Source organism: Nymphaea colorata, chromosome 6 (genome assembly GCF_008831285.2).
Source record: "Nymphaea colorata isolate Beijing-Zhang1983 chromosome 6, ASM883128v2, whole genome shotgun sequence".
Taxonomy (NCBI): Eukaryota; Viridiplantae; Streptophyta; class Magnoliopsida; order Nymphaeales; family Nymphaeaceae; genus Nymphaea; species Nymphaea colorata.
Genome location: NC_045143.1, coordinates 5,215,370 through 5,238,795, shown reverse-complemented (window position 1 = coordinate 5,238,795; position 23,426 = coordinate 5,215,370). Strand labels below are relative to the sequence as shown.

The 23,426-nt window shown below is 40.1% G+C and overlaps 4 protein-coding genes across 5 annotated transcripts; 2 read left to right on the top strand and 2 right to left on the bottom strand.

The window, feature by feature from the left end:
* Positions 1–1,143: 1,143 nt before the first annotated feature.
* On the bottom strand, positions 1,144–5,761 carry LOC116256876 (GTP-binding protein BRASSINAZOLE INSENSITIVE PALE GREEN 2, chloroplastic). Of its 2 annotated transcripts, XR_007573754.1 has the most exons (4): positions 4,518–5,761; positions 3,190–3,357; positions 2,329–3,073; positions 1,144–2,247 (listed from the first exon to the last, which is right to left on the bottom strand). XR_007573754.1 is itself a non-coding variant. In XM_031633410.2 (3 exons), the coding sequence occupies exons 1-3, from the start codon at positions 5,694–5,696 to the stop codon at positions 2,687–2,689; spliced, it is 1,734 nt and encodes a 577-aa protein (XP_031489270.1). In that variant the 5' UTR covers positions 5,697–5,761; the 3' UTR covers positions 1,144–2,686. The 2 variants fall into 2 exon arrangements, 1 of the variants encoding a protein (XP_031489270.1); XM_031633410.2 differs by having other exon boundaries at positions 1,144–3,073.
* A 3,369-nt stretch (positions 5,762–9,130) lies between these two features.
* LOC116256264 (extracellular ribonuclease LE-like) lies at positions 9,131–11,150 on the top strand. The gene is made up of 4 exons (XM_031632575.2): positions 9,131–9,291; positions 9,759–9,917; positions 10,261–10,453; positions 10,759–11,150. The coding sequence occupies exons 1-4, from the start codon at positions 9,187–9,189 to the stop codon at positions 11,058–11,060; spliced, it is 759 nt and encodes a 252-aa protein (XP_031488435.1). The 5' UTR covers positions 9,131–9,186; the 3' UTR covers positions 11,061–11,150.
* Positions 11,151–13,306: 2,156 nt separating this feature from the next.
* On the bottom strand, positions 13,307–16,770 carry LOC116255483 (probable beta-1,3-galactosyltransferase 12). Its single transcript, XM_031631321.2, has 7 exons — positions 16,198–16,770; positions 15,341–15,496; positions 15,176–15,258; positions 15,002–15,101; positions 14,752–14,865; positions 14,103–14,245; positions 13,307–13,611 (listed from the first exon to the last, which is right to left on the bottom strand). Exons 1-7 carry the CDS (start codon positions 16,692–16,694, stop codon positions 13,523–13,525), a joined length of 1,182 nt encoding a protein of 393 aa, XP_031487181.1. The 5' UTR covers positions 16,695–16,770; the 3' UTR covers positions 13,307–13,522.
* A 1,074-nt stretch (positions 16,771–17,844) lies between these two features.
* On the top strand, positions 17,845–23,230 carry LOC116255487 (thioredoxin-like 2, chloroplastic). Its single transcript, XM_031631326.2, has 4 exons — positions 17,845–18,261; positions 18,626–18,808; positions 20,979–21,143; positions 22,957–23,230. Exons 1-4 carry the CDS (start codon positions 18,082–18,084, stop codon positions 23,092–23,094), a joined length of 666 nt encoding a protein of 221 aa, XP_031487186.1. The 5' UTR covers positions 17,845–18,081; the 3' UTR covers positions 23,095–23,230.
* The last annotated feature ends 196 nt before the right edge of the window (positions 23,231–23,426 follow it).

The window sequence follows — 23,426 nt, the reverse complement described above, 5'->3', positions numbered from 1 at the left end:
AAAAACACTTTATCTTTCTAGTTTAGGAAAACATAATGTGATTGATTATAAATGTCGTTCATCAATTCAACAATCAAAACGTTAAAAGTGATCACGCAACGATTCCTGTTACAAAAATAAAGTGGACTTGGAACATTTGTTCTAACAATATGCGTTAGAACTTAATGCATGTAATAATTGCCATTTAAAGAGGTCGTTTGGGCGCCTTATCATCTCATTTTTCACCTACATTCAATGCGCATATGCAGAAGACCCATATCAACAAACACTGAAAATGATATTTAGGGAAAAGAAAAGAAAAGAAAAAAAAAAAAGAAATGGAGAGAGGCACTCGCCGTCGACATGCTCATCAGTAAACACTTTGTGCAATGCGGCTTTTGGACAAAGCCTGCTAGCGATTTACAGTTTACCTTTTTCCCGAGGAAGGAATCTGTAGGACTGACTATCTACATTCTATCTTTCATCAGTTGGACTTGCTGACCCACGAGGTAAATATTTATGTTCCAACTTTTAACCGGTCTCATGCTTAAAATCATTGAGTTAAAATGTCACTTTGAGTCAAAAAGTTGTCCAAAACACACTCAACTTTTGAAGAGGTAACAGGAAACGCGCTTGGGTCCGTATAAAAGAGAGAGTTACAGGAGAACCAAAAAGAAAAACAAAAAAAAGAAGAAAAAGAAAAATCTAAACATGGGCACCTTCAATACCACCAAGATTTGGAGCCTTTTTTTTTTTACTGTCAATCCCCATTGTGTGCTGATTTACATTTAGTCATCTTATCTAGAAGACTGTTTAATTTGAATACCAAAACCACGACATCAGACTAATAATAGTTTTCGAGTAATCAGTGGGTTGTTGGCAAAATTTTCCCATAGAAACCTGACTTGTTTCGTCTGACAAGGAACAAGATGTGTGGATGCTGAATTGTTATAAAGGATGTGTAATAACTTGATTAGTTGTCAAAATTTTAGACAATGTGGTTAGTTGGGGAATGAAAAATCTGGTTATTCCTACTAGTTCACAATGAAATCTGTCTAATGGAGACTCTGATGCTTTGCCACCATCAAAACTCAAATATCATGCAGGTAAATTTCAAGATGTAAAAGAAAAAGGCCATGCCATGACAAAATGCTTATTGACAAATACACTGAAAATATTTCTAATTCAAAAATTAAAAATAAGTCAATACAAGCTAAGATGACGCAATGCTTATGGGCACCTTTGAGCAAACAGGTACAATTTGAGCAAACAGGTACAACACTGTTACCAATATTAACAACATTGGTGAGCTTAACTGCCTCAAAGGAAACACCGTGACAAAGCTCAGGTGAAATAACAGCAGAGCTGAAAAATATGCAGCGATGCCTACACAATAGATGGATCATCGCATATACAAATTCTCTCTTAACAGCAATAAAGCAGAACATTCTAGCATGTGGTCAACAGTTCATGAAAGGGTCAGAAGATGTTTCCTGTCTTTCTATTTCCCAACTTGGGGAACAACTGCGACCCAGTATACAGAAAAGACTGCATCCTGCCTCTACCGTTTCGAACTAACCAGGACATTGAGAAGAAAGACCATAGGATTAGGAGGACCTCTAACGATCTCAACTACGGTAAACTTTTTCTCATCCACTTAAAACGCGGTAGTCTCATCCAGTTACTGACCAGAAAAGAATAAGCGCACCAGAATATGTACTTATATAACTAGAATCGTGAAAAGAAAAAGTTGTGCAGTGAGTTTACGCGGCACAACCTTCGTAAAAAGGGACTTACACCTAAGAGTTCCAACCCCGTGATGGTATCAACTTAACCTTACATGCTCAGTCAGTCTCGAGGGATAAGTGAAGCTCTCCACTAGCCAGACACTTGTGAAGCGTTCATTCTTATGCGCAAGCATGCAGTAATGGATCAGAACATCAACGAATGAATCCACTGTGCACTACACTTGTTGCTGTAAGCCTTTGAAAGGACATGGTAACGTATCATGCTTCATGGCTGGACTCGACCATGGAAGGACCGAACATGGATGAGGAAGACAGCAAAATTTGGAAATGACGCCCATGCTTGAAAGCATAATAACTGAACACCCATCGGAATAACAAAAAATTCATTGTGGCATATAAAAAATTGTAAGCCTTTGTGCATGTGGCCAAACCTTTATGAAAGTGGAGTTCCGGATACATACGACGAAGCAGCAACAGCATCTTGCAGTCCATCCTATTCTTGCCGTCCATATCTCCACTCCTGCCAAATGAGCTGGATGAGTTGCAGGTCTTATAAATAATTTAGAAAGCTCTGTGTTCAATCATCGGTCCTGCATAAAACCTTCGACCACTGGTCATCCATAAGATCCTCAGTGTGAAGCATGACTTGTCATCATCGTGTGATGTAACCTTCTCGCACTCAGTTTCCATGTTTTGTTTCTTGATAGCTGTTTGTACCAGTCAATGACGCCAGTTGCCCAGAGTAATATCATGTCGGTCTCCCAATGCTTGATCACGTTATCAACATGTGTAGCTCATTTCCTCTGTTTTTAGCACTCCATGTTTCCCTAGACCACTTTACGCTAGCATATGATAGACAAGACGCTGCTTCCATCAACAGCTTTACCATGAAGCACACATGGCATGTTCTTGAGAGTGGGGAGATCACCAATGCAGCCACCGCCACGGTGGAAGAAGTATCAACAGGAATGAGCATCCGGATTGTCCAGAGGTAATGACTGATCACTGCCAACTCTTTCACTAGGCCCTTCGTTTTGCTTCATCTTTTCATCACGACGAGTCTTGTTCATGGCTTTGTCAGCCCTTGACACAATTTTTGAGACTGTGAATCCAGCAGTTTCAAACATTTTTGCTTTGTCAGGGATTAATGCACTGCGCACCGTGATATCAATTCCATCGTAACACCATACACCAAGAACAGCCTCTCCCTTCAATCCTATGGCAAACCAACCAAGCCCAGCAGCAGCCACATCTGTGGAGTTCACGTCCCAACTGGCTCCAGAAACTTTATATTCCCGCCTGATCCATTTTCCAAGTTCGCCAACTCGTTTTTCACCGATTGGTGGCTGCATGAACAATGGTCACAGATTAAGAATTTATCACAATAGCTAGATGAGGATATAAAGAGGGACCGACATGAAGTTTGGCGTTTCAAAATCACAAGAATCAGTGGTATTAATACCTGTAACTGTCGACCAAAATGAGCTTCCACCATTGTGCTTGCATGCTCAATCCTGCCCATATGAAGTGGGATATAAGGAGATGCCCAGACTGTAAGATAAATGGTATCAACTGATGCCTCTTCCACGTCCAGCCTCAGTAGTCCACCTATATGAACTGCATAGCCAGCCTGCAGAGAAAACATTGGATGCACTTATTGCGGTAAAATATACAGCATTTCAACATAAGGCTTCTGAATGTTCGTCAGAAAATGCTCCAAGATTGGGTATATTTGCTACTAAGAACATTTATCTTTTTAGAGAAGCTAATATTCAAGTAGAGAAACTATTCGACATTGATCACTGCTAAAGTAACAATTTAACCAAGAATCTGAAGTTTGGACCTCCACAGTGCATCTAACCGTAAAACTATTTTAATTTGTAATGCAAAGCACGAACAAAGTTTCAGGCTTTGATAAATCAAGACATAGCTCGGTTTGCACATGCCAATGAACGTCCTTTTAAAGGTTGCAGGAAAATTATAGACATCTAAGTTCAGAAGAACGTAAAGCCCTTTGTTTCCATACGCGAGATTATGGGACCATAAAGATGGATGACCACTAGACTACCACGACTATAAATTCATCGACAAAAAGAGGAGGATAACCAATCCTGCGTTTCTCTTACCCAACTGATAAACACACGGTAATGGCGATTGGATGGAGAAAAGTCATTTCTGACTATGACCAAAAGGTTAAACTTAATGAGCATAACCATTAGTTCAGAAAATAAACTTAAGACGATATTGCACATGGGCTAAAACAAATCTTGTGAAACCTCCTCGGTTATGCAAAGTGACTTCAAGATGGACAGGGATTATTTATATGGACGAGGTGGTTTGGTAGCTTTAAAACTTCCTTTAAATGAACCCGATCTACCATGTAACCTCAAGGTTGGATTTGTAGAGTAACCAGGTTCAACTTATTGACGCTGTGATTTCAATGGTCATAGCTCTTATAAAGATAAGCCATCAATCCTCATGCCTTCGACTATTCTTTTTTATGTTGAGTTGTTCAGACATGAATTTGCCAATCTTACGTTTGATCGAATTGCATTTATTTTCTACACAACACTTTTGACATGGGTAGATACAAAACCACCTTCATGAGTTCTCGTTAGAAAATTCATCTAACATCATGAATTCTTCGTGTTCGCTGTGGCAATTTGTCGAACAGTTCCTCGAGCTCGAATACACGAATGAAAGTGTTAACCAAACCCAAACCAGAAAAACTAACATGCTGGTTTCGAAATCTGTTCAAGAAAACAAATAGCGAGTTACAAAGCGTCAAACCTTCACTCTGAAAGTCCTTGGCCTAAGCTCCTTACTGATGTGAACCAACTTCTGCTCATCTCTCGTTAACCTCGTCGTAATCTGATAAGGATGCAGGATGCCCGGTGTATCAAACAATTTGGCCTGACCGGGAAACACGCCCTCCACCCGAATGATCCCCAATGTAGTCCCCGGCACCGGCGCCTCCGTCAGGTGCATAACCTTCCCCTTAACCTGCTTGCTTATCGCGTTGATCAGCGTCGACTTCCCCACATTCTGTGCCCCAACTGCCCAGACATTCCCCCGCGTCCCCACCAGTTCTTTGATATCCTCTATCAGATTCTTCATTCCCCAATCGCGCACTGCGCTTACGAGGTGAACGCTCGTCAACTTGTTGGATCCCCCTTCCCTTGCTCGCTGCCGCACCCAATGCTCCAGCCTCGTCGGCGAGATGCTCGACGGCAGGAGGTCGATCTTCGTCACGACGAGCACAACTCGCGGCACGTTCCCGGGTTTCCCCTTCTTCCACGCCGCAGAGTCCTCCTCAATCGTGTTAGACACCAACCTCGCGACTCGCCGGGGAAACGACCCGTCGAAATCGGAGGCATCCACGACCATCATGACCACCGACCGGCTCCCAGTCGAACTCGACAGACGGTGTCCTAGATAGTAATCGAAGTCGAAATCAGGCAGCAGATTCTCTGCGCTCTCGTCCTTCACCCTGCCGTAGTATCGCAACGAGTGGCACCGAGAGCAGACAACCGGCTTCTCTTCAACCGGATTGGAACTAACGCTGGCGTCTTCCGGCTTGCGGTCCTCATCATCGGAAAGGAAACAGAATTTGGGAGTCTTCGTCGAGGGTTTGATGAAAAAACCGGGTAGCTTGGGGTTCTCGTCCTGCAAGTAGACGCCGCAACCGGGGCAAACGAGGAGGTCGTCTCCATCAGCGTCGCCATGGCTCCTGTAGTTTATGGTTTTGGGGAGGACTCCCTCCGAGAAACTCCGAGAGAATCTCCAGGAAGGAGCACCTAGGAAGGTAGGATGCCAGGGGACGGAGGGAGGGTCGGGAACTTCCACGATGTGATCCGACGGCGTTGTTGGCGGAGGGAAGCGAGCAACGGAGGCGGTGGCGAGGAAGGAGGAGATTGTCAGAGCCGAATTACGGCGGAGAAGCCGCCGCGAGAACGCCGAGAAGAGCATCGCCGGTGGGTGGGAAAGGCCCCCGGCGGCGGCGGGAAGAGCAGGAATATGGGCGGACACAAGCAGGAGGCGGGAAAAAGAACTCCGACTAGGACATAAGATATGCCATTCTTATGCACCGTTAGATCAGTCACATCTGACGGTCCACGAGTCGTAGTTTCATAAGTAGAGACCACATATTGTGCGCCTTAGATTGATGTATGGAGAACAACATAATATTGCTAAACTGTACAAATTTACATGATTTTAAGACACCCAACCAAATGCCACTGAATAAATTTTCCGGAAATATTATGTGTGTCAGCAATCCTGTTCATATCTCACAATTGAAAGAGAAACAGCAAATCTTTAGTCGTTGACATGTTTGAGACCTGAATAGAAATCCTTGAAGAGTCAGATTTTGATTACTTAAGCTTTAACTTCACTATGTTTAGTTTGTTCATTTCCATTCATCACGAAAGAGGATCACAGATGTATAATAATGAATCATGAAATGATATCTAAAAGGAATGACGATATCAATAAGAATGCTTTAATGATAGGTGCTTCAAAGAGGCATAATCAAACAAAAGTTTGCCAATCGAGAAGGAAGAAACGAAGGGATCAAATGTACTCATTATAAAAAGATGGGTCGTGTGTGTGGAAGCTGTTGGTTTTCCAATGGGTACCCAGGTGCTTCTCAGTCCAATCTACTCCAAATTTCAAACAAAAGAGAAGACGGTGAAACTCTTCTTACTATATATTAAGACTCTAACTCAGATTTTACAAAATTTTAGCAAGAACAACTATTGGCTGCTTCAGTCGTTGCAGAAACCAGTTCATTCAACAGTTGTTCAGCCCTCTCAAGTACTGATTTCTAACTCATTTGAATGGATCATAGATTGACAAATTATAGAAACTATCCACATGTTAGAAAACTGAAAATGGCGTCCTGCAAATGGCTCTAAGAGAGAAGGAAGCCGCAGTAGATACATTAGTTTTCTTTGTTTTGATTCCAGAGAGGTTCTATGTATACTAAATTTGGTATCAGTAGTTTATAGCTATGTCCTCAATTTACCATCCTCTGTGGCTCACGACCGCAGTGTGTTGCTTCCTCCTACTGATGAGGACTGTTCGACCATGAGAACGATTGGTGATGGAAAATGTGATAATGGTCTTTACATTTTATATAACAATGACACGATATTAGCTATGGCATCGCAGACATGGCTACCCAACAAGGTTCTCCTGATACTTCAAGTTGTGAGTTGTGTTTTGATATTTCAAACTTAGTAATTCTTCTTTTCCTTTGCCTGGAAATTTCACAGAAAATACCTTTTCAGTTGGTTCACTCTAATGTTTAGTCTGGGTCTGGTGCGTGCATATTGTAGATTTGAATATTAAACAAGTTTTCTTGATGATTTGCCAAAGCGCATATCAGGTTTATTTGATGAAATTGAAAGATGGAGCATTTAGATTTCAAACAGTAAATCAAAGCTGAGCTCACTGACAATGTTATTGAATATAAAAATCAGATTTTTCATAAACTATTGGAAAAAAGTTATTGTTTATCAAACTATATGTGTTATAACACAACAATAGCACAGAATAGTAAGAGGAAAAATCTCACTTTCACCCTCATGAACCAATGAGTGTGCACAATTAAATTGCAAACAATATCGATGCTTTGTGTCTAGAGACTGGGAGGCCAGAGGTGGCTAATGCTTGGGTGACGCTTATTAGAAAAATCTTTTTCAGTTACCTGGATTTTTGTTTTCATATTTATTTTTAATTTTTGGCCACCTTTCTTTTTCTCGTCGAAAGATTAATTGTTTTAAATCTTCAAGGGGCAAATGGTTTCGACACCTTAATATATAGATTGAAACAAATGGGTACTCAGCTAGCTAGCTGCTGCTATTTCTGTTGTAATCAAGAAGAAGAACCGTCCCATGCCCTTTTTGGACGTTCCTACACAGTACACAGCCAACATTTGGCTATTTATTTCTAGAAAATTCAGGAAAAGGATTACCCTTTTTGCCTCTACTACCCAAGAAATTAACTAAGAAGTGGAAACTGACATCTTTTAAAAGAGGATGGCTTTGCAAATGCAGTGACTTTTCCAATTGTGTCTTGGAAGATTTGGATGTTAAGGAATGAGATCCACCACCAAGGTACTCATTATTCAATAAAAAAACTTAAGTGGGCAGTTTAGAAAACTTGTGTGGATTCCTATCTGCCGCAGAATTGTGGTGATATAGAAAAAGAGGTCCAATTTTGGATCAACCATGGTATATTTATTGATCAATGGCCAATAGATGAGCACACAAATGCCTCTATCCACCTTACTGGTAAGTTGGTTATGTTCTCTTCACTAACATCAAAAAATGGAAAGATCCTTCTATGTTCTGTTCAAGGTAGGAGCTGACTTCTTCATTTTTCATCCTTGACTAGGGGGGTTGGTCCAATGGGCCAATATGATTGAGTAGGGACTGATAGGCGATCAGTCTCCATTGAGAGCTAATTATATATGCTGAGACCACCACCACCAAGTAAGTTGAAGTGCAGGCCCTTGTACCCTGAAAGATGAAAGGTTAAGTGAAGGCTGTGGGCTTCTTCGTGCAGTTATCAACAACAAATCGATTCACACCATATGACCAACACCTTGGTAACTTTACGTGAATGAGTGAAGGCTAAGTGCAGTAGAAACTGTTGTAGACAAAAATGGAATGATCAAAGGGCATGTTTTGCATGCAGGCATACTTTATATGGATTGGGACAAAAGAGTGCATAAATACAAAAGGAAAGCATGGAAGAACAGCTGCCACGTATCCCTGAGAACAAGAACTCCCACTACGTGGAGGAATCCACTCCATCCACCTGTATTGGTCTGTTCTTCAACCTTCCCGGCCCCGGGAGGCCGCCATGGCCCTCAGCGATGCTGTGTCTCTTCCCACGTGAAGCCATGCCCTCATGAGATGACCACAACAGCATCAGATTACCATCTGATCTGACATCCCTACATTGTTACAGTGCATGCCCTCACATCTGCACCCTCTGCTTCTTCTATCCAGCGGTTCTGGAAGCAAGTCGTGAAACCATGCCAATGGTGTTGAGCAACAAGCTCGTGATCATGACCGTCCACATCCAAAGTTCACGGCCGGGATGCAAAGGTGTTTCAAAGATGTGTGGATTTTGCAGATGAAGTTGTGATCGAGTTGTGCGATCACATGAAGGACCACAGAGAGATAAGCATCAAAGAATGAGAGAGCCAATACGAGTACAATTATTAACTTAATTTGGAGCCTTCTCCATAAAGGGCTGGCACCCACCTGCTCCTCAAGAAAGCTGATCAATATTTTATCCCATTTTATCCAGATCTTGATCGATCTAAACGGGCCATGGAGGGACATGGTTCTCTTCAATTCTCTATATAAAGCGGTCATGGCCTCAGTAACTCCTCACTAGCTAATCCATTTCTGGTCTCGCTGCTTGGGAAATTTGGGATCAGAAAATGGCTTCTTTTCTTTCTTCTGCTCTCACTTCTGTTGCATTGTTTCTTGCTCTGACCTCGTCGCTTGTTGCTGCTGATTTTGATGTTTACTATTATGGCGTAATGGTATCCACCGTTTGGCCTATACCACTTTAGAGACAGGCACACACACACACACACACACACACACAGAGAGAGAGAGAGAGATAGAGATTGAGAGAGGGAGAAATGCTTTTCCTGTATCGTAGTGAAATGGCTTGGCTCTGTCTCTAATTCGTGTGCGAAGGTGTTCACATGTTGACACATACACACACATGTGTGTATGCATGCACGCAACATTCAATATCAAGAAATTAGGAACTTTCTTTTGACAGGTGTTGGTATCAACGTCTGTCATGTGAACGTTTTACTGTGAAAGTTTTCTTGGTTTGAGAGCATTGCACGCAAAACTTTATATATGTATATATAACTATCTTTCAGTCAAAACTATGAAAACTTTCCAGCAATGTTGAAGGAGCTAAATCTATCGGTTCTTAATCTCTCTTCATTGCTTTGGCTCAACTGCACTTGCTACTAACGGCTTTGATCTACAGTGGCCAGGTGCGTATTGTACACAAATGAAGCCAGGAAGGTGCTGCATGCCCAGCACAGGTGCCCCTGCAGAAGATTTTTATGTATCTACCATGGCCACATACACGAATGACGGAAAAGAAGTTAAGAAGTGCAGTTCCTCTAATTTTTACATCAATGAGGTAGATTAACTACCGTTAAAATCTATTTATAAGCTCTAGCTGATACTCCAATTGCTTATGTCTGACATTGTTCCCCTAGTAAAAACAACTACTCACATAAGAACCAACTAGATAAACTGGCTTAATTACCATGAAAATGCTAAGAAAGAGCTTCAAAGGCTGAGTTCAATTCGTGGGTGCACCTCTGTTGGAACAATCTTGCAGGAACATGGTTCTCTTAGCCTTCTGTCACTGAAAGGAAAGAAAACTTATTATGCACTTGATCGTAACTAATCATATGTTTTTCTGTAAGTATAGTGCCTGGGCTAATCTGGGAGAACCTCTGTCGTCATTATTTTTTCAGCTTTTGGATCTGAGTGAAAGCCTCCAACTCTACTGGCCTAGCATAAAATGTCCACAAAATGATGGAAAATCTAGCTGGAGAAGCATTTGGAAGACTTTTGGAGTGTGCACCAATCTGAGTGAACATGATTATTTTGAGAAGGCACTGCAGATAAGAACAGATGTTAATGTACTGCGAATACTAGAAGACAATGGTAAGAAAAATTTTCCACCAACATACGTCAATCATACACCAAACATTCTTCTTTCGTAAACAGCATGTGAACGCTCTTTGAGCTCGATTCTGTTGCGTCTTTTACTTGAAGTTTTGACTGGTCAGGGAGACTTTCAGACGGGCAACCCGTGCAAAATCTTTTACTTCCTTATTGACTCTGTTCATTCTCAAGTTCATCTCTCTCCACAATAATACCAATTCAGAATTGCTCTCCGTAGCATTTGTAGTTTATGGTTCATGATATATCTTTCTATTAATTTGTTTTTGCTTCCCCTGTTCTCCTAGGCATTGTTCCCGATGGAAGTAACTACAGTTTGGCGTCGATCCAGCAGGCACTTGACAATGGCATTGGACAGAAGGTTGCAATTCAATGTAGCAAGATCTACAACACCAGCCTCTACCAGTTGTTTCGGATCTTCTTCTGCGTGGACCAGTCTGATGCTTCCACCATAGTCTCCTGTCCATTTGTCTCCAAATACAAGTGCCCAGATGAAGTTGTGTTCTCACACTTTGATGTAGGCATGCTCAAGGGGTTTACTGCACTTCCCGAGCTCAACCCCATCAAGCTTTATCCGGAAAACGAGTGAGCAGCCACCACGATCGAGACTTGTGGATGTTGCTTGCTTTGTAGTTTCTTATGAATAATAAGCTTGCAGCCATCGAGAAGCATCATTTGAGCTCAAGTGTCGTATGAAAAGCAATTGCATATTTGGTTGGTGTTGTTTTTTTGGGTCTTGTGAAATGATCGTCCTAGTGTTCTCTGCAACTAAGACGTAACAGATTAGCTGGGGTCAAATTCCGATCAGTTAAAAGAAAGAAAAAAGCGGATTCATTATAGCGGCAAATAAAATAATAATAATAATATTCAAAACCGTCCCATCTTATTTATGCCGCTAATGCTGATTGTGAACTTTCGTTACAGCATACGAATCCATGCATTAAAGCAACAATTATCAAACACTAACTTTTCATGGCAATTTGTCAAACAGTTCATTGAATTGTGACATATGAACGAAGGTGAGATCTCCTTAACTCACCGGTGCTAGTGGTAAATAAACTAAATTAAGCTAAAAAATAAACGCGGTGATTTTGGTAGTGGTAACGGACGGCCGCCAGTTTCTAGTACTTTTTTCCTTCTCTTTTCTCTCGCTCTGCCTCTTCCACCACCATTGCGTTCATTCTCTATCCACACCAGGGAGAGGCTGGCTGCGGCCGTTGGAGGGGACAAATGCCATGGTGGGGGAGGGTTCTCTCTCTTCTCCCTCTTCTCCCTCTCTTTTTCTTCTCTCGGAAACGATAGGGCGAAATGCCATGTTCCCTCCTTCCCCCGCCATGGATTTTTCAGCCCTTTGACGGCTGCCCTCCTCACACCAGTGGCACCGGACTCCTTATTGGGAGATGGATGGTGAGAGAATCGAGGGGAGAGGAAGGGGTTGAAGAAAAAAATAAAAATAAAATAAGAGCTGTCCACCAGCTTAGCGTAGCGTGCACCTTGGCTTGGCTTAGGCTTCTAGCACACCTTGTCATTCAGTCATCCGGCCTCTCATATACCTGCGACTCAATGTTACATTTTTGTGTATATATATATATATATTGAAATCAATTGCCAACATCTATTGTTCCAGGACTTTTTAATTTTGTAATACTAAAAATTATCAAATGGTGCATTATGCAGCTAGAAACCTTGACCAATGATTTCCTGCTACATGATGTATTATTTGTGACATTTTTAGCATTGCAAATATTGTAAAATTTAAATTTTACCTATACCGCAATCATAACTATATCTTTTGAGAGTCATCCAACTATATCGTCTGATCCAACATGTTAGATAGTAAAGAGAAAACCAATGACAAAAAGTGGTGGGCATTTTCGTTATCTAATATTAATTCATGTATTTTTTTTTATTTTTCTTTCGACCACTAGTTGTTTCAAATGAACAACCTTGATTAGATAGCTGAGTGATTATTAATAACCAAGTCATCATTATATATAAATAAAAGGAGAAGTGATCTTTAAGATGATCGCTTAAGAGAGCTACAACAAGTGTGGAGTTGTTTTTTTACAAAGTAATGCTCAAATTGGTCTAGATCAATTGATCTTTGAGTTTAGCCACTCAAACTGAATGAGCACCTCCAGGTATGACACTTTCTGCCTTTTTTCTCAAATGCGAGTCATAAACTTTATTGCTCGCAAGTTTCTTTTAAAGGGCACAGTTTAACTTAGCTGTAGAATAATATTGCCAAACATCTCCATCTCTCTCTTTCTCTCTCTCTCCTGTGAAAGAATAGAATCTTTGTTGGAAAATAAGTACATCAGGTCGGAGGAACCTTTACTTAAATAAACATTGGTAATATGCTTCTGCTGCTTCTACTACTAATAGCTATTTGATCAGATTAAGCAGAGTTAGCTAGTCGATTGTCATACGAGCACTCTAGTACTTTGAACTCGACCTAACAGTAGGCAGAGTTCTTGCAGGCTAAGGTCCTGTTGGCCAGCTTCCTGATTATTTCGGTTGGTAATAACCAATTAACATTACTTTTCTTCAGAAAGTTATATGAACTGCATTTTAACAACTTTATGTGCATGACGAAAGACTAGGAGCTCTCAGTTTTTTGTAAATATGGGAGCATTCAACGACAGGCTTACATGTAGATAAGAACATTGCATGAAAAGGGACAGCAGAAAAGTAAATGAACATAAATTGTGTAACGCGCCAAGCTGACGAAACCCATGAATAATAACAGGCGACCCCATAATCCAGCTTCCGCCTTTAGTTTTTGTCACAATGCGCCTTCTTGAAGACAAATAATGGGCATCATGAAAAGAAAAGTTGAATTCTATCATTACTCTGTTATTCTCACTTCTATTATCACGAAGCATATCATAGTTACACATCAAAACTCGGACCATTGTTTTCGTGACAAAATACAAACGTAACGTACAAAAAAATTAGGAAAGAATCATCTGGCTCAATTTATTCATTCATACCAGCGGGTACCATTGATACAAGGGCGAGAAACAATATCAATCACAAGGAAAAACGTATTCACTTCCCGTCGGGTGACATTGTGGGGCTCTTGGAACACATGCTGGTTTTGTGAAGCTCCTTCAAGCTATCAACGGGACTACAAAGCCCTGAAAGCACCAAATTTCCTGTCATTAGTGCATGCCACTTACTAGATGCCAACTTAAAAATAATCTCGATCCAATTTGCTTTAAGGAAACGGAGCACTAGGATAACATTATGATCATGTGCCTTGATCTACTATTTTTCTGTAAAAACATGACTTTTGTTGTGCTAGACATGTTTATGACCTGCAAAAGGGTTGCTACTTGCGGAAGCATACTTACTAAAGATGACTTGGTAGATATATGAACATTGAATGCCAATGAGCAGGCACTTTCTTCACGTCCATGTTCAAGTAGATTATAGCATGTTACGTTTGCGAGGATAAGTTAGAGCATTTTCTGTACATAACATTAGAGTAAATTTGGAACAAGAGTTTTAAAAATTACTCAACAAATTGTATCTTTGCCCGGCGATTCTAGAACAGGCGACCAGTCACCCTGAGAAAACTTGCTTCACGAACATTTCAAGTTTCGTTGTTTGAAGACCAATATCTCACCTGAACATTTTGAAACATCCCACACTGCAATGGACGTTGGTGTGCATTGACTATCACACATTGCCCGACTGTCTTCATGGTTGACATTCATAGCTAACATCCACAAACCAATAGTAACATCCTCATGACTGAAAATCCTCAAACTGGAAAAAAGAAAAAAAAAAGAAAAAAGGAAGAAGTTATGCAATAGAGTTAATGAGCCAGAAAAACCAGTTCAGTTAATCATGAAATCTTTAAATTGGTGACCGATTCACAGAAGGTATAACATCACAACTGGAAACCAGTACGTGCATGTAAAAGTTGGTACGTGGTTCTAGGCCTGGTGGCAGCAAGGGCTGGGGCACAGGGTGGCGCCAGTTCATCAACGCGATGCATCATATACAACAAGTTTTAGAATTTCCAATTTCTTATATTTAGATGCGATTTCAACTATACTGACAAACTACACAACCATTTCAACTACACAACACATTTATGTTCATAGAATCCATCCTTGATCCCTGGGGAAGAAAAGTTTGTCCTCAACTTGAATAGAAGTTCTAGAAGTTGGCAACCGTTCCTGTGCATTGTGCAAGCATGTGCATGCACATACTATCACACTTAAACCACCAGAGGTCACAACTCACAAGGCAAAGTTTGCAAAGCCTACCTGTCATTCCTTGTGTTCACTAATGCCGCCACCACTTCAGCTGATAGAGCATATAGAGGCCCATAGGCATGATAAAAGTACTCTTTACCAAGTAAATGCCCTGCCGGTTCATACCTGAAGATGCATGCAATTCAATAGAGAAGTGAGGAGTAACTTCCAGAAAGGTGAAACATGCCCATATCAGCTGATTCATTACATTCTAGAACAGCAGGAAAAATGTTTTTGTATGTCCAATTACATTCTGTTCTACCATTTCATCTTTGGATCTGTGACAACTGAGCCCTTTTTCATGCAGCCAATGTAAGTGGCCGGATTAATGCGATCTCTAGCTAGAAGGGTTGCAAGACGATCTGACAAAGAAAGAGAAAATAAAGTAAGTCTGCTATAACTATCCAAAACTCACCCACTTAAGATTTAACCTTACCGGGCCTCAGATATACGTCATCATCTAATTTCACATAAAATTCTGCGTCAAAAAGATCAAAAGCTGCTTTGAAGAATGCCAACCTGGAATAAGGCAAAAGATCATTCTCCTCCAGAAGCATTATCTGAGGAACGGAAAGTCATCATAATGAATTTACATTCTTACGTTTTGTACGGCAATTTAAGACCCTCCTCCTCTTCAATGTCTAGAAGCAAAAAGTCGTTGTATTTATCCACCTCCTCCTGAAGGTCAGCATTTTTCTTTGCATCATTTGTGCGTCCAATGACAAATCTGAATGCTAAGCCAGTAGCATGCTCTAAGCTGCAAGAGGTGGATAGAAAAGATAGTCACCTACTGTTTTCAAGTTGTATACATAATAATTCAACTCCCAACACATTTCATGCCCATGATCAAAAATTCTTAAAAATGTAGAGAACATGTTTCTGAGAATTTCATGCAGATCAACAGAATACTAAACCAAATTAATAGAGATAGAGAAATACAGGACACGGTTGCTAAATTTCCACATCTTGCAATGAAATTAAAGCACTTCTAGTTATAGAGCTTGATATGCTTCACAATGGCTTGACCAATTCAGGAAAAGTTTCCAAACATGCAGAGATTTCAAAGACACGGTCAATGTACGGCGTGATTAACAATTCCATACAGAGAGACTATCCAGAGGGTCCACAAAGTCTTCATATCATAATGAAAATCAAAATTCCGTTGTAATTTATCCAACATTCCCTCCCACAAATGATAAGAAACAGTACCACTGGAATACAGAACAGCATCATCACATCAAAAAAGAAAAGGAAAAGGATCCCAGAAATCCTATATGATCTCGCCTAGAGATGATGCAAAGTAACAATTCAAGACATTCTTATAATGATAGCCATGTAATTCAACAGTCCCACAACACAAACGAATCAATCACGTGCAGAATCATGAGCAGACGCGGAAGCTCAACAGAGAACAGAATAAATATCAGCAGATCCGGAGAGGAGGCGGCCGGATCTCACCGAAGGAGCTCCTCGTGATCCGCCGGGAACCACGTATCCCGGAGCGCCATCCTGTTCTCCCTCGAGAAGAAGCTGGTCTGAACGCCGACGACGCCGAGGAGCCTGGGGCGGGGAACGAAATCGATGTGCGCCTTTGACCGATGGGAATTGGCAAGCCGAGCCACGCGTGCCGTGTCTTCTGACCCTCGACATCGAAGGAAGCCAGGGAGGGACGAGTAGGCGTCGAGGGGACGGAAGAGGAGGGCGTAGGCTGAGAGGGAGAGGCCGGCGAGGCCAAGCGAGAAGGAGAGGAGGGAAAAGACAAGGAGGGGAGACAGGAGAGGCCGTTTCTTGCTCTTCCTGAATTTCTGTTTGGGCTTGCCGTGGCTGCCGTAATGGTCGTCGCCGCCGCCGTCACTGTGGCAGCGGGACTCCTCATCGTCGGCGCCGGCGAGACCGCCGTAGTGGGCGTGGGCGTGAGCAGAGAGAGGGAGCGGAGGAGATGATTCGGACGTCATTATTTCATTTCCGTCCTGTGGTCCGCGCCGTCCGCTCCCGCTTCGCCGTCTTGGCGGCAGCCACTCGAGAGCGTCCCGCTTTTGTCCTTTCTCATTTAGACGCTCGTACTTCTATGATTTGCCAATTAACGCATCATCTTTATCTTTTTCTCCTTTTAGCTTGTTCTAGAAGTTTGTTGGTATTCATTAATTTTATACCTCAGTACAAATGTGAGGGGAGCTATTGTTACGCGGAAAATTTAATGACTTGTCACATTTTATGGGGTTCTTTTTTCACATTTATTGTCCATTGTAAGTAATTGGACCATTTTATTTGAGGACGTAACGTGTCTTTCAATATTGACAAACAAATGAAAATGTGGTTTACATTAGACTAGCAAACAAGTCATTTTTAACGATGTAAACCCAATTTTACTTGGACTAAGCATAGCCATGGTAAGTTAGTAACGGATGATAACACGATCTTTTGTGTTTGTTCTGTTTTTGTAAATAAGATTTTATTTGAATGTATCCAATAACAAATCCTTGTTGTTGCATTATCATAATCTATTTTGTTTGATTGCTTATCAGTTTTATAAAACGCCTTTTATCGTAAAATCAATCGATATCTACGTGTCATTTTCTTCTTATAAACTTTCCTCTTTACAAACATAATTGCTCTTGTAAATTTTATTTGAGTGTATGTAAACAAAAACCTGGAGACAATTTATTTTATTCAAATTATTATCGCCTCTTAGTAAATAATAAAAAAGTAGGACTTGTCTTAAAAGAAAGATTAAGAATCCATAAATGAATTGCAATCAGGAGTGTGATATGTTATTTACCAATTAAATCACATGGATACGGTTATTATGGTACAAGTGCGGCGAAACAAGTACGGGTACAACAATTGAAAAGTATATGTTAATATGTACGAGAGTATACACATATAGGAAAATTATTTCTCTTCCTCTTCTCTTTAAAGTTTGTTCGCAAATTTGCTTAAAGACGCCCATAAAACAATATATAAATATATTTTCTATGATGTAAACTTATGAAGTTAAGTTGCTAATGATAGATTATGTTAGGAGCATAAGAATGGATTTGTCAATTCCAATTTACAATCGAAAAAGAAAACGTCAATTACACTGCAATTCAAAGGGCAATACGAGCGAACCTTGTTTGGTCGAGATCGACCTCCAAAACTTTTTGGGCACGTACGAAACGGATGCGCACACACGAACGCGATAACGGCAGCGCCATCCCTACCGGTCACCTTCTCACTCCTTTGTCTCTCTCTCTCTCTTTCTGCTCCTTTGCAGGGAGGGATCTCTAACTCTTCATGGGTAATACAGTCTGCTGACAGTTGAATCTCTCTCTTTCTCTCTCTCTCCTATATGTCCAATCTATGGCGAATGTTATTCATGGAGCGCGGTCCTTCACAGCCACAAACTCCACCGCCCTCTCCTTAGCCTCCATTGATGTCCACAGCGTTTTGCGCTTGCAACCCCAACAATGGAAGCAGAGGTTCTTTTTGTGGGTGTCCAAGTTTTCTGTGAGACACAGTATGAGAAGCCCTCGTGTCAAGGTGAGTTGCTCGCTTGCGCGCTTTTTTGTTGTTCGTTTTTGTTCTTGTTGGGGGTTCATGAATTTTGCTAGTTGACAAGCTTGAGACGTAGAACTGCCCTACTTTTTACGAGCATGTGACAGTCTACCCTGTTTCAGCTAGTTTTGGTTTACTACTTCGTATTTTGAATTTTTGTTGTTACTTTGTGACGAAATACTAGAAGAAGATAGGGAATTTTGGATGGGTAGCCGTCTAGGGGTTGCTAGTGGGTCCGAGGGCACTCTCAGTTCGGAGATTGAGACTAACATGGTGGCTGTGGACCGTAGCTTTCGCTTCTATTTGTCAACATATGTCAATTTTAAACATCTGCCGATACATGTTTTAGGCATATCCTGCTGTTGGTGAGAATGAAACGCCAAAGTGGTGGGAGAAGAATGCTGGTCCAAATATGATTGACATTCATTCTACCCAAGAATTTCTTGATGCATTAAGAGATGCCGGCGAGAGGCTTGTCATCGTTGAGTTTTATGGTACTTGGTGTGCTTCCTGCAGAGCATTATTTCCTAAGGTGGTATCTATTCTCATTGTGGGACTTTTTTCGTTGATATACCTTCTTTTTCATTTTTAATGTGGTTAGCATTTTCCAACTAGAAGGATATTATTCGATGCTGTCACTGATCAAGTGTAGTTAGAAGTATCAAATTCAATTATGATTTTGTTATGAAATTGAAAACAGTAGCCTTTGACGATATGATCATGAGGGCCTATATTATCATTCTGGTAATTGGAGAAAAATGGACATGTTACATCGATGGCATTCCAAACTAGTAAGAACTAAATTTCAGTAGGACCGAGGAGGCGTTGAATCTCTAATATTTCTTGTAGCTATAGTAAACAGAGCAGATTACCTTAACTTTATGATGTGATCATGTGAATTTTCAGAGGAGCTTCAAAATGAAACTCTTTCCAAAAAACGTAGTCAAAATTTTCTCATTTAAATATTTCATGGTTGATGTTCATTAGAATGAAACAGGTTTAAACTTGTGTTAATAGGTTAAGGTCATGCTAATAGAACTGGGATTTGGAGAAAGAAAATTCACTGGAAGTAATCCTATATTGCTTCAAAGTTCAAACTGTGCTGCCGATAAGCGGACGTCAATTTAGTGGCTCTAATCAAATAAAAAACGTGCATTAGGATACAAAAGCTTCTTATACCTGGAAAATGAAAAAAATAATAATAAATAGATTGTGGAGAGGGTGAGCTTTATCAGGTGACTTGGTGTACTTCAAACTTTGAACACAGATGAATATTAGCCTGGGAAGATATGATACATTCAGTTTTAGCAGAAAGATTCTTGTGGATGGTGCACCTCACTGAACTCATCATCCTAATCCTGCCAATCACACGAACAAAAGGGCTATTCTTTGAATAGTGGGGCCAATGCAGTTTGGCTGATCATGTTTAGAAGATTCCTCAAGGATAACAAGATTGATGACTGGCTGAAGTAGCTGGGTGTTTTGAGTACCTGTAAACTAAACAAGCGAGACAACTATTTTCTTGTTGTGATGTCACAGAAATGTCCAGTACACATCCTTGTTTTGTTCATGGATTTGAGTCATTTCATAGGAAGAAAATATGGAATTTCCCTCTTCTCAAGCAAAGGCTTCTCATGGCTGGTTTCTTTATGGAAATTCAATATGCAGAAAATGCATGAACTGGGTGACCTGGCTAACTGCTGTTCTATGCTGATGGGACATGAAAAGACCACTTTAAATTATTGGCTTGTATCTTTTCATTCAGAACCTAGTCAAGGAGCCATTGTACTGATCTCTCTTGATAAACGATAGTTCTCTTTTCTCTCAAAATAAACAGGGAAAAAGTCAGTGTGCCAGCTGCTCCAACTGCAGATGATCATCATAGAAAACATATCTGTCGACCCCTAACCTCTACACCGGAGAGCTAGAATGTAAATTCCTACCACTGCAAACATGGGATTTAATTTATAGGTCAATATTTGTAAACAACCTAAGTCTAGAACTTCTTTGATAACCCCAATAGTGAATGATGAAATTCCATCCTTGGTTTCACTTTCATATGCATGATATGACCAACAATATGTAGGAAGTTCCAATGCTGGCAACCAAGGTTTAGTGAATATTTTGTAGCAATCAGATTTCAATTGACCTGCTGCCCCTGTCACCACCTCCCCTGCAGCCATTTTTTCTGATAATGCATCCTTTTCTTGACTATGAGATATAATTGATATTGATGAATTTTCAGTATAATTGGTGGTCAATGATCACCAAGATTGCAACTTGGGACATGGTTATCTTCAAGAACGTCGGCCAATGAAAACTCAGAAAATGTTTAGTTCAACTTCGCTCTCAAGTGCTACAGATTTGATTGTCCCACAAAATATGTCATGCTTAGAACATCAATGTCCTATTTATCTCCAAAGGATTCCTGCTCTCCATTTGAGAATTGTTCAGGAAATAAGCTTCATAGAGAATGCACTAGTACACCGGTCAATGCTTTCACCAGATAATTGTCGTCATGAACTGTTCCTGCACTGCATGCAACATTCATTTGCTCTCCCTGTGCTTGCTACAAATAACTTTCAAACAAGTAATGAACCACTATACTTTTATTTATTCTGTAGAATGACATTCTTGATTCATTTTGCATGTTTCTTTTGTTTTTAGTGGGGACATGCTGATTTTTTTTGGGTATGATGCAGCTGTGCAGGACAGCAAAAGAGCACCCTGATATTCTATTCTTGAAAGTGAACTTTGATGAGAACAAAGCTATGTGCAAAAGCTTAAATGTTAAAGTACTTCCATATTTTCAGTTCTATCGTGGTGCAGAGGGGCAGTTGGAGTCTTTCTCTTGTTCACTAGTAAAGGTTAGCATTCTAACATGATGATTTCTTATACTCTCGCTTCCATTAGAAAACATGGAAATGGGATCTATTTAACACAAATGCCCACTGAAGCATGAGCAGATGTTTCTTTGTTGGTTGACAGACACAATCATATGATATTTGATGACAATTAAGTACAATCTTATGATGAATAAATGAAGCAAGAGAAAGAAAAAAATTCGGTGAACAAATTTACTTAACTATATGGTGAACAAGTTCATGATAGATAAACTGACATAGGATTCCAGTCATCAGGTGACCTGATAAATAGAAGATACTGTTAACAATGCTGCTTAAGGAAAAGGACCTCATATTGTGCCAGAATGGTATTTCCTACAGCTCTATTTCATTCTTTGCAGTATACTTCTTGTAGAAAACCTGACCATAAGCTACTTATAGAATAGCTAGCAAAAGACCAACCTAATGTTGACTGTCTAGCTGTAAAATTGTTGGTCAATTACAAGGTTCTACTTGTAGCTATGTTTGTGCCATATAAAAGGAACTGTTAGCAGACTATCAGTAATCATCCCTTTAGAACCGAAGTATCCAAAATCTGCTTTCCCAGCAAAGCAAGAGATATCATTCCTTCATGTCTGGGCTTAAGATTGTTAGCCTTTCAATACCCTCCAAGTGTTGGATTTGCTTTGACAGAAACCCATATGATCTCTAATCCTTATATTTCTGCTGAGAACACACTTTATAAAACCAAAATGCAGTTTTTCACTAACACCTTGACTATATATTGATTTGCTGTTGATCCTACATTCATTCTCTTTGCAAACTATCTCTGCTATTTGAACCAATGTTTTAAAACCCAGTGACTCAGGAATCAACTAATCCATTTTCGATTCATGACTTAGGGGGTAACTTGGTGACTCGGGTCAGGTTTTGTTGACTTTGTTTTTTAAAGGAAACAAAAATATAACTTGTCATTTAAACATAAAAAGGTTGTATAATGACTTGATAACCTGTATAACTCAGAAATAAGTCAAACCAAACATTAAGTAATAACTAAGCTATATTTGCTCATACGATAATGAGAAACTGAACAAATGAGCTACTGCGGCTACTCTATAGTCACATACTTCAACACAACTAAATATCAAGTATCAATATATTAATGAAAAGCAACTCAATAAAAAACAAACGTTAAAGTTAATATATTCTAACATTTGCAACTATTCAATAGTTGGCAAACTCAATATGTTTCTATGTGTCATTTAAAACTAGAATTCCAAAAGTAGAGAGATCAATTCTCTAAAAATTGAAATAAACAGATAACCATATCTGGAATTAAGCCTAATCAGATTGAACTTTTCATTTGCAATTTGAAAATTTATCAAACGTTGATCTTAAATTTTTATTTTCCAATAGATTAAAAGATTTACATAAAAAATTAAGTAGTCAAATAGTTATTAACCAGTCACTTGATTATAAAATATAAAGTCTATCACCAGATTGCACCGAGTAGAATGAGTTCCAAAGCGAGTCAAACTAGTTTTGCTAAGTCAAAGTGAGTTTGGGGCGCGTATCCGAGTCGAGCTGAGTCAAGCCAAGTCATGCCAAGTTCCAAGCAAAAAAAGTTCCCCTATTGGGTTGACCACGTTGGGGGTTGATTCAATTAGTTTTAAAACACTGATTTGAATAAACCAAAATGAAAACTTTCAGATTTGTGTTTGCACCTGAAAAAATGAACACCTTGTCAGCTTCAAAAATGGTGTTTCTTTATAAAGTAGCTAGATGTTTCTGTTTCCTGAATACATTCAAAGGGAACCCTGTGGCTTCTGCTTTGCAGTTTCAGAAGATAAAAGACAGCATCACAAGACACAATACTGCTCGCTGTAGCATTGGCCCGCCTGCTGGAGTTGGTGATATACAGCTTCTTGGTTCTCTTGACATGAATGCCAAGCAGGCAGAAGCGAATTCTCAATAGTCATTTTTTAGTTTCAAAGTTCAACCTGTTATGTGATACACTGATGTCCATAGTTCGATCTCCGCTACGTGTATAATTTATGTTCGAGGTATTGAGTTTCTGAAAATTTACAGAAGGTCTTCCTTCTTTCTCTTTCTTTTACTTTGTGTATGCAAGGAACCGAAGAGCAAAAAAAAAAAAAGGAGAGGAAAGAAATTGGGATCTTTATCTTTACTCAGTTGAGTAAACGAAGCCCTTAGACACATCTTATCGCCTGCTGTTTTCAATATTTGTTCATCTAAGATCTCGTGTTCTGTTGAGTCCAAGACTCCAAGCAGTCTGTTTTATTTACA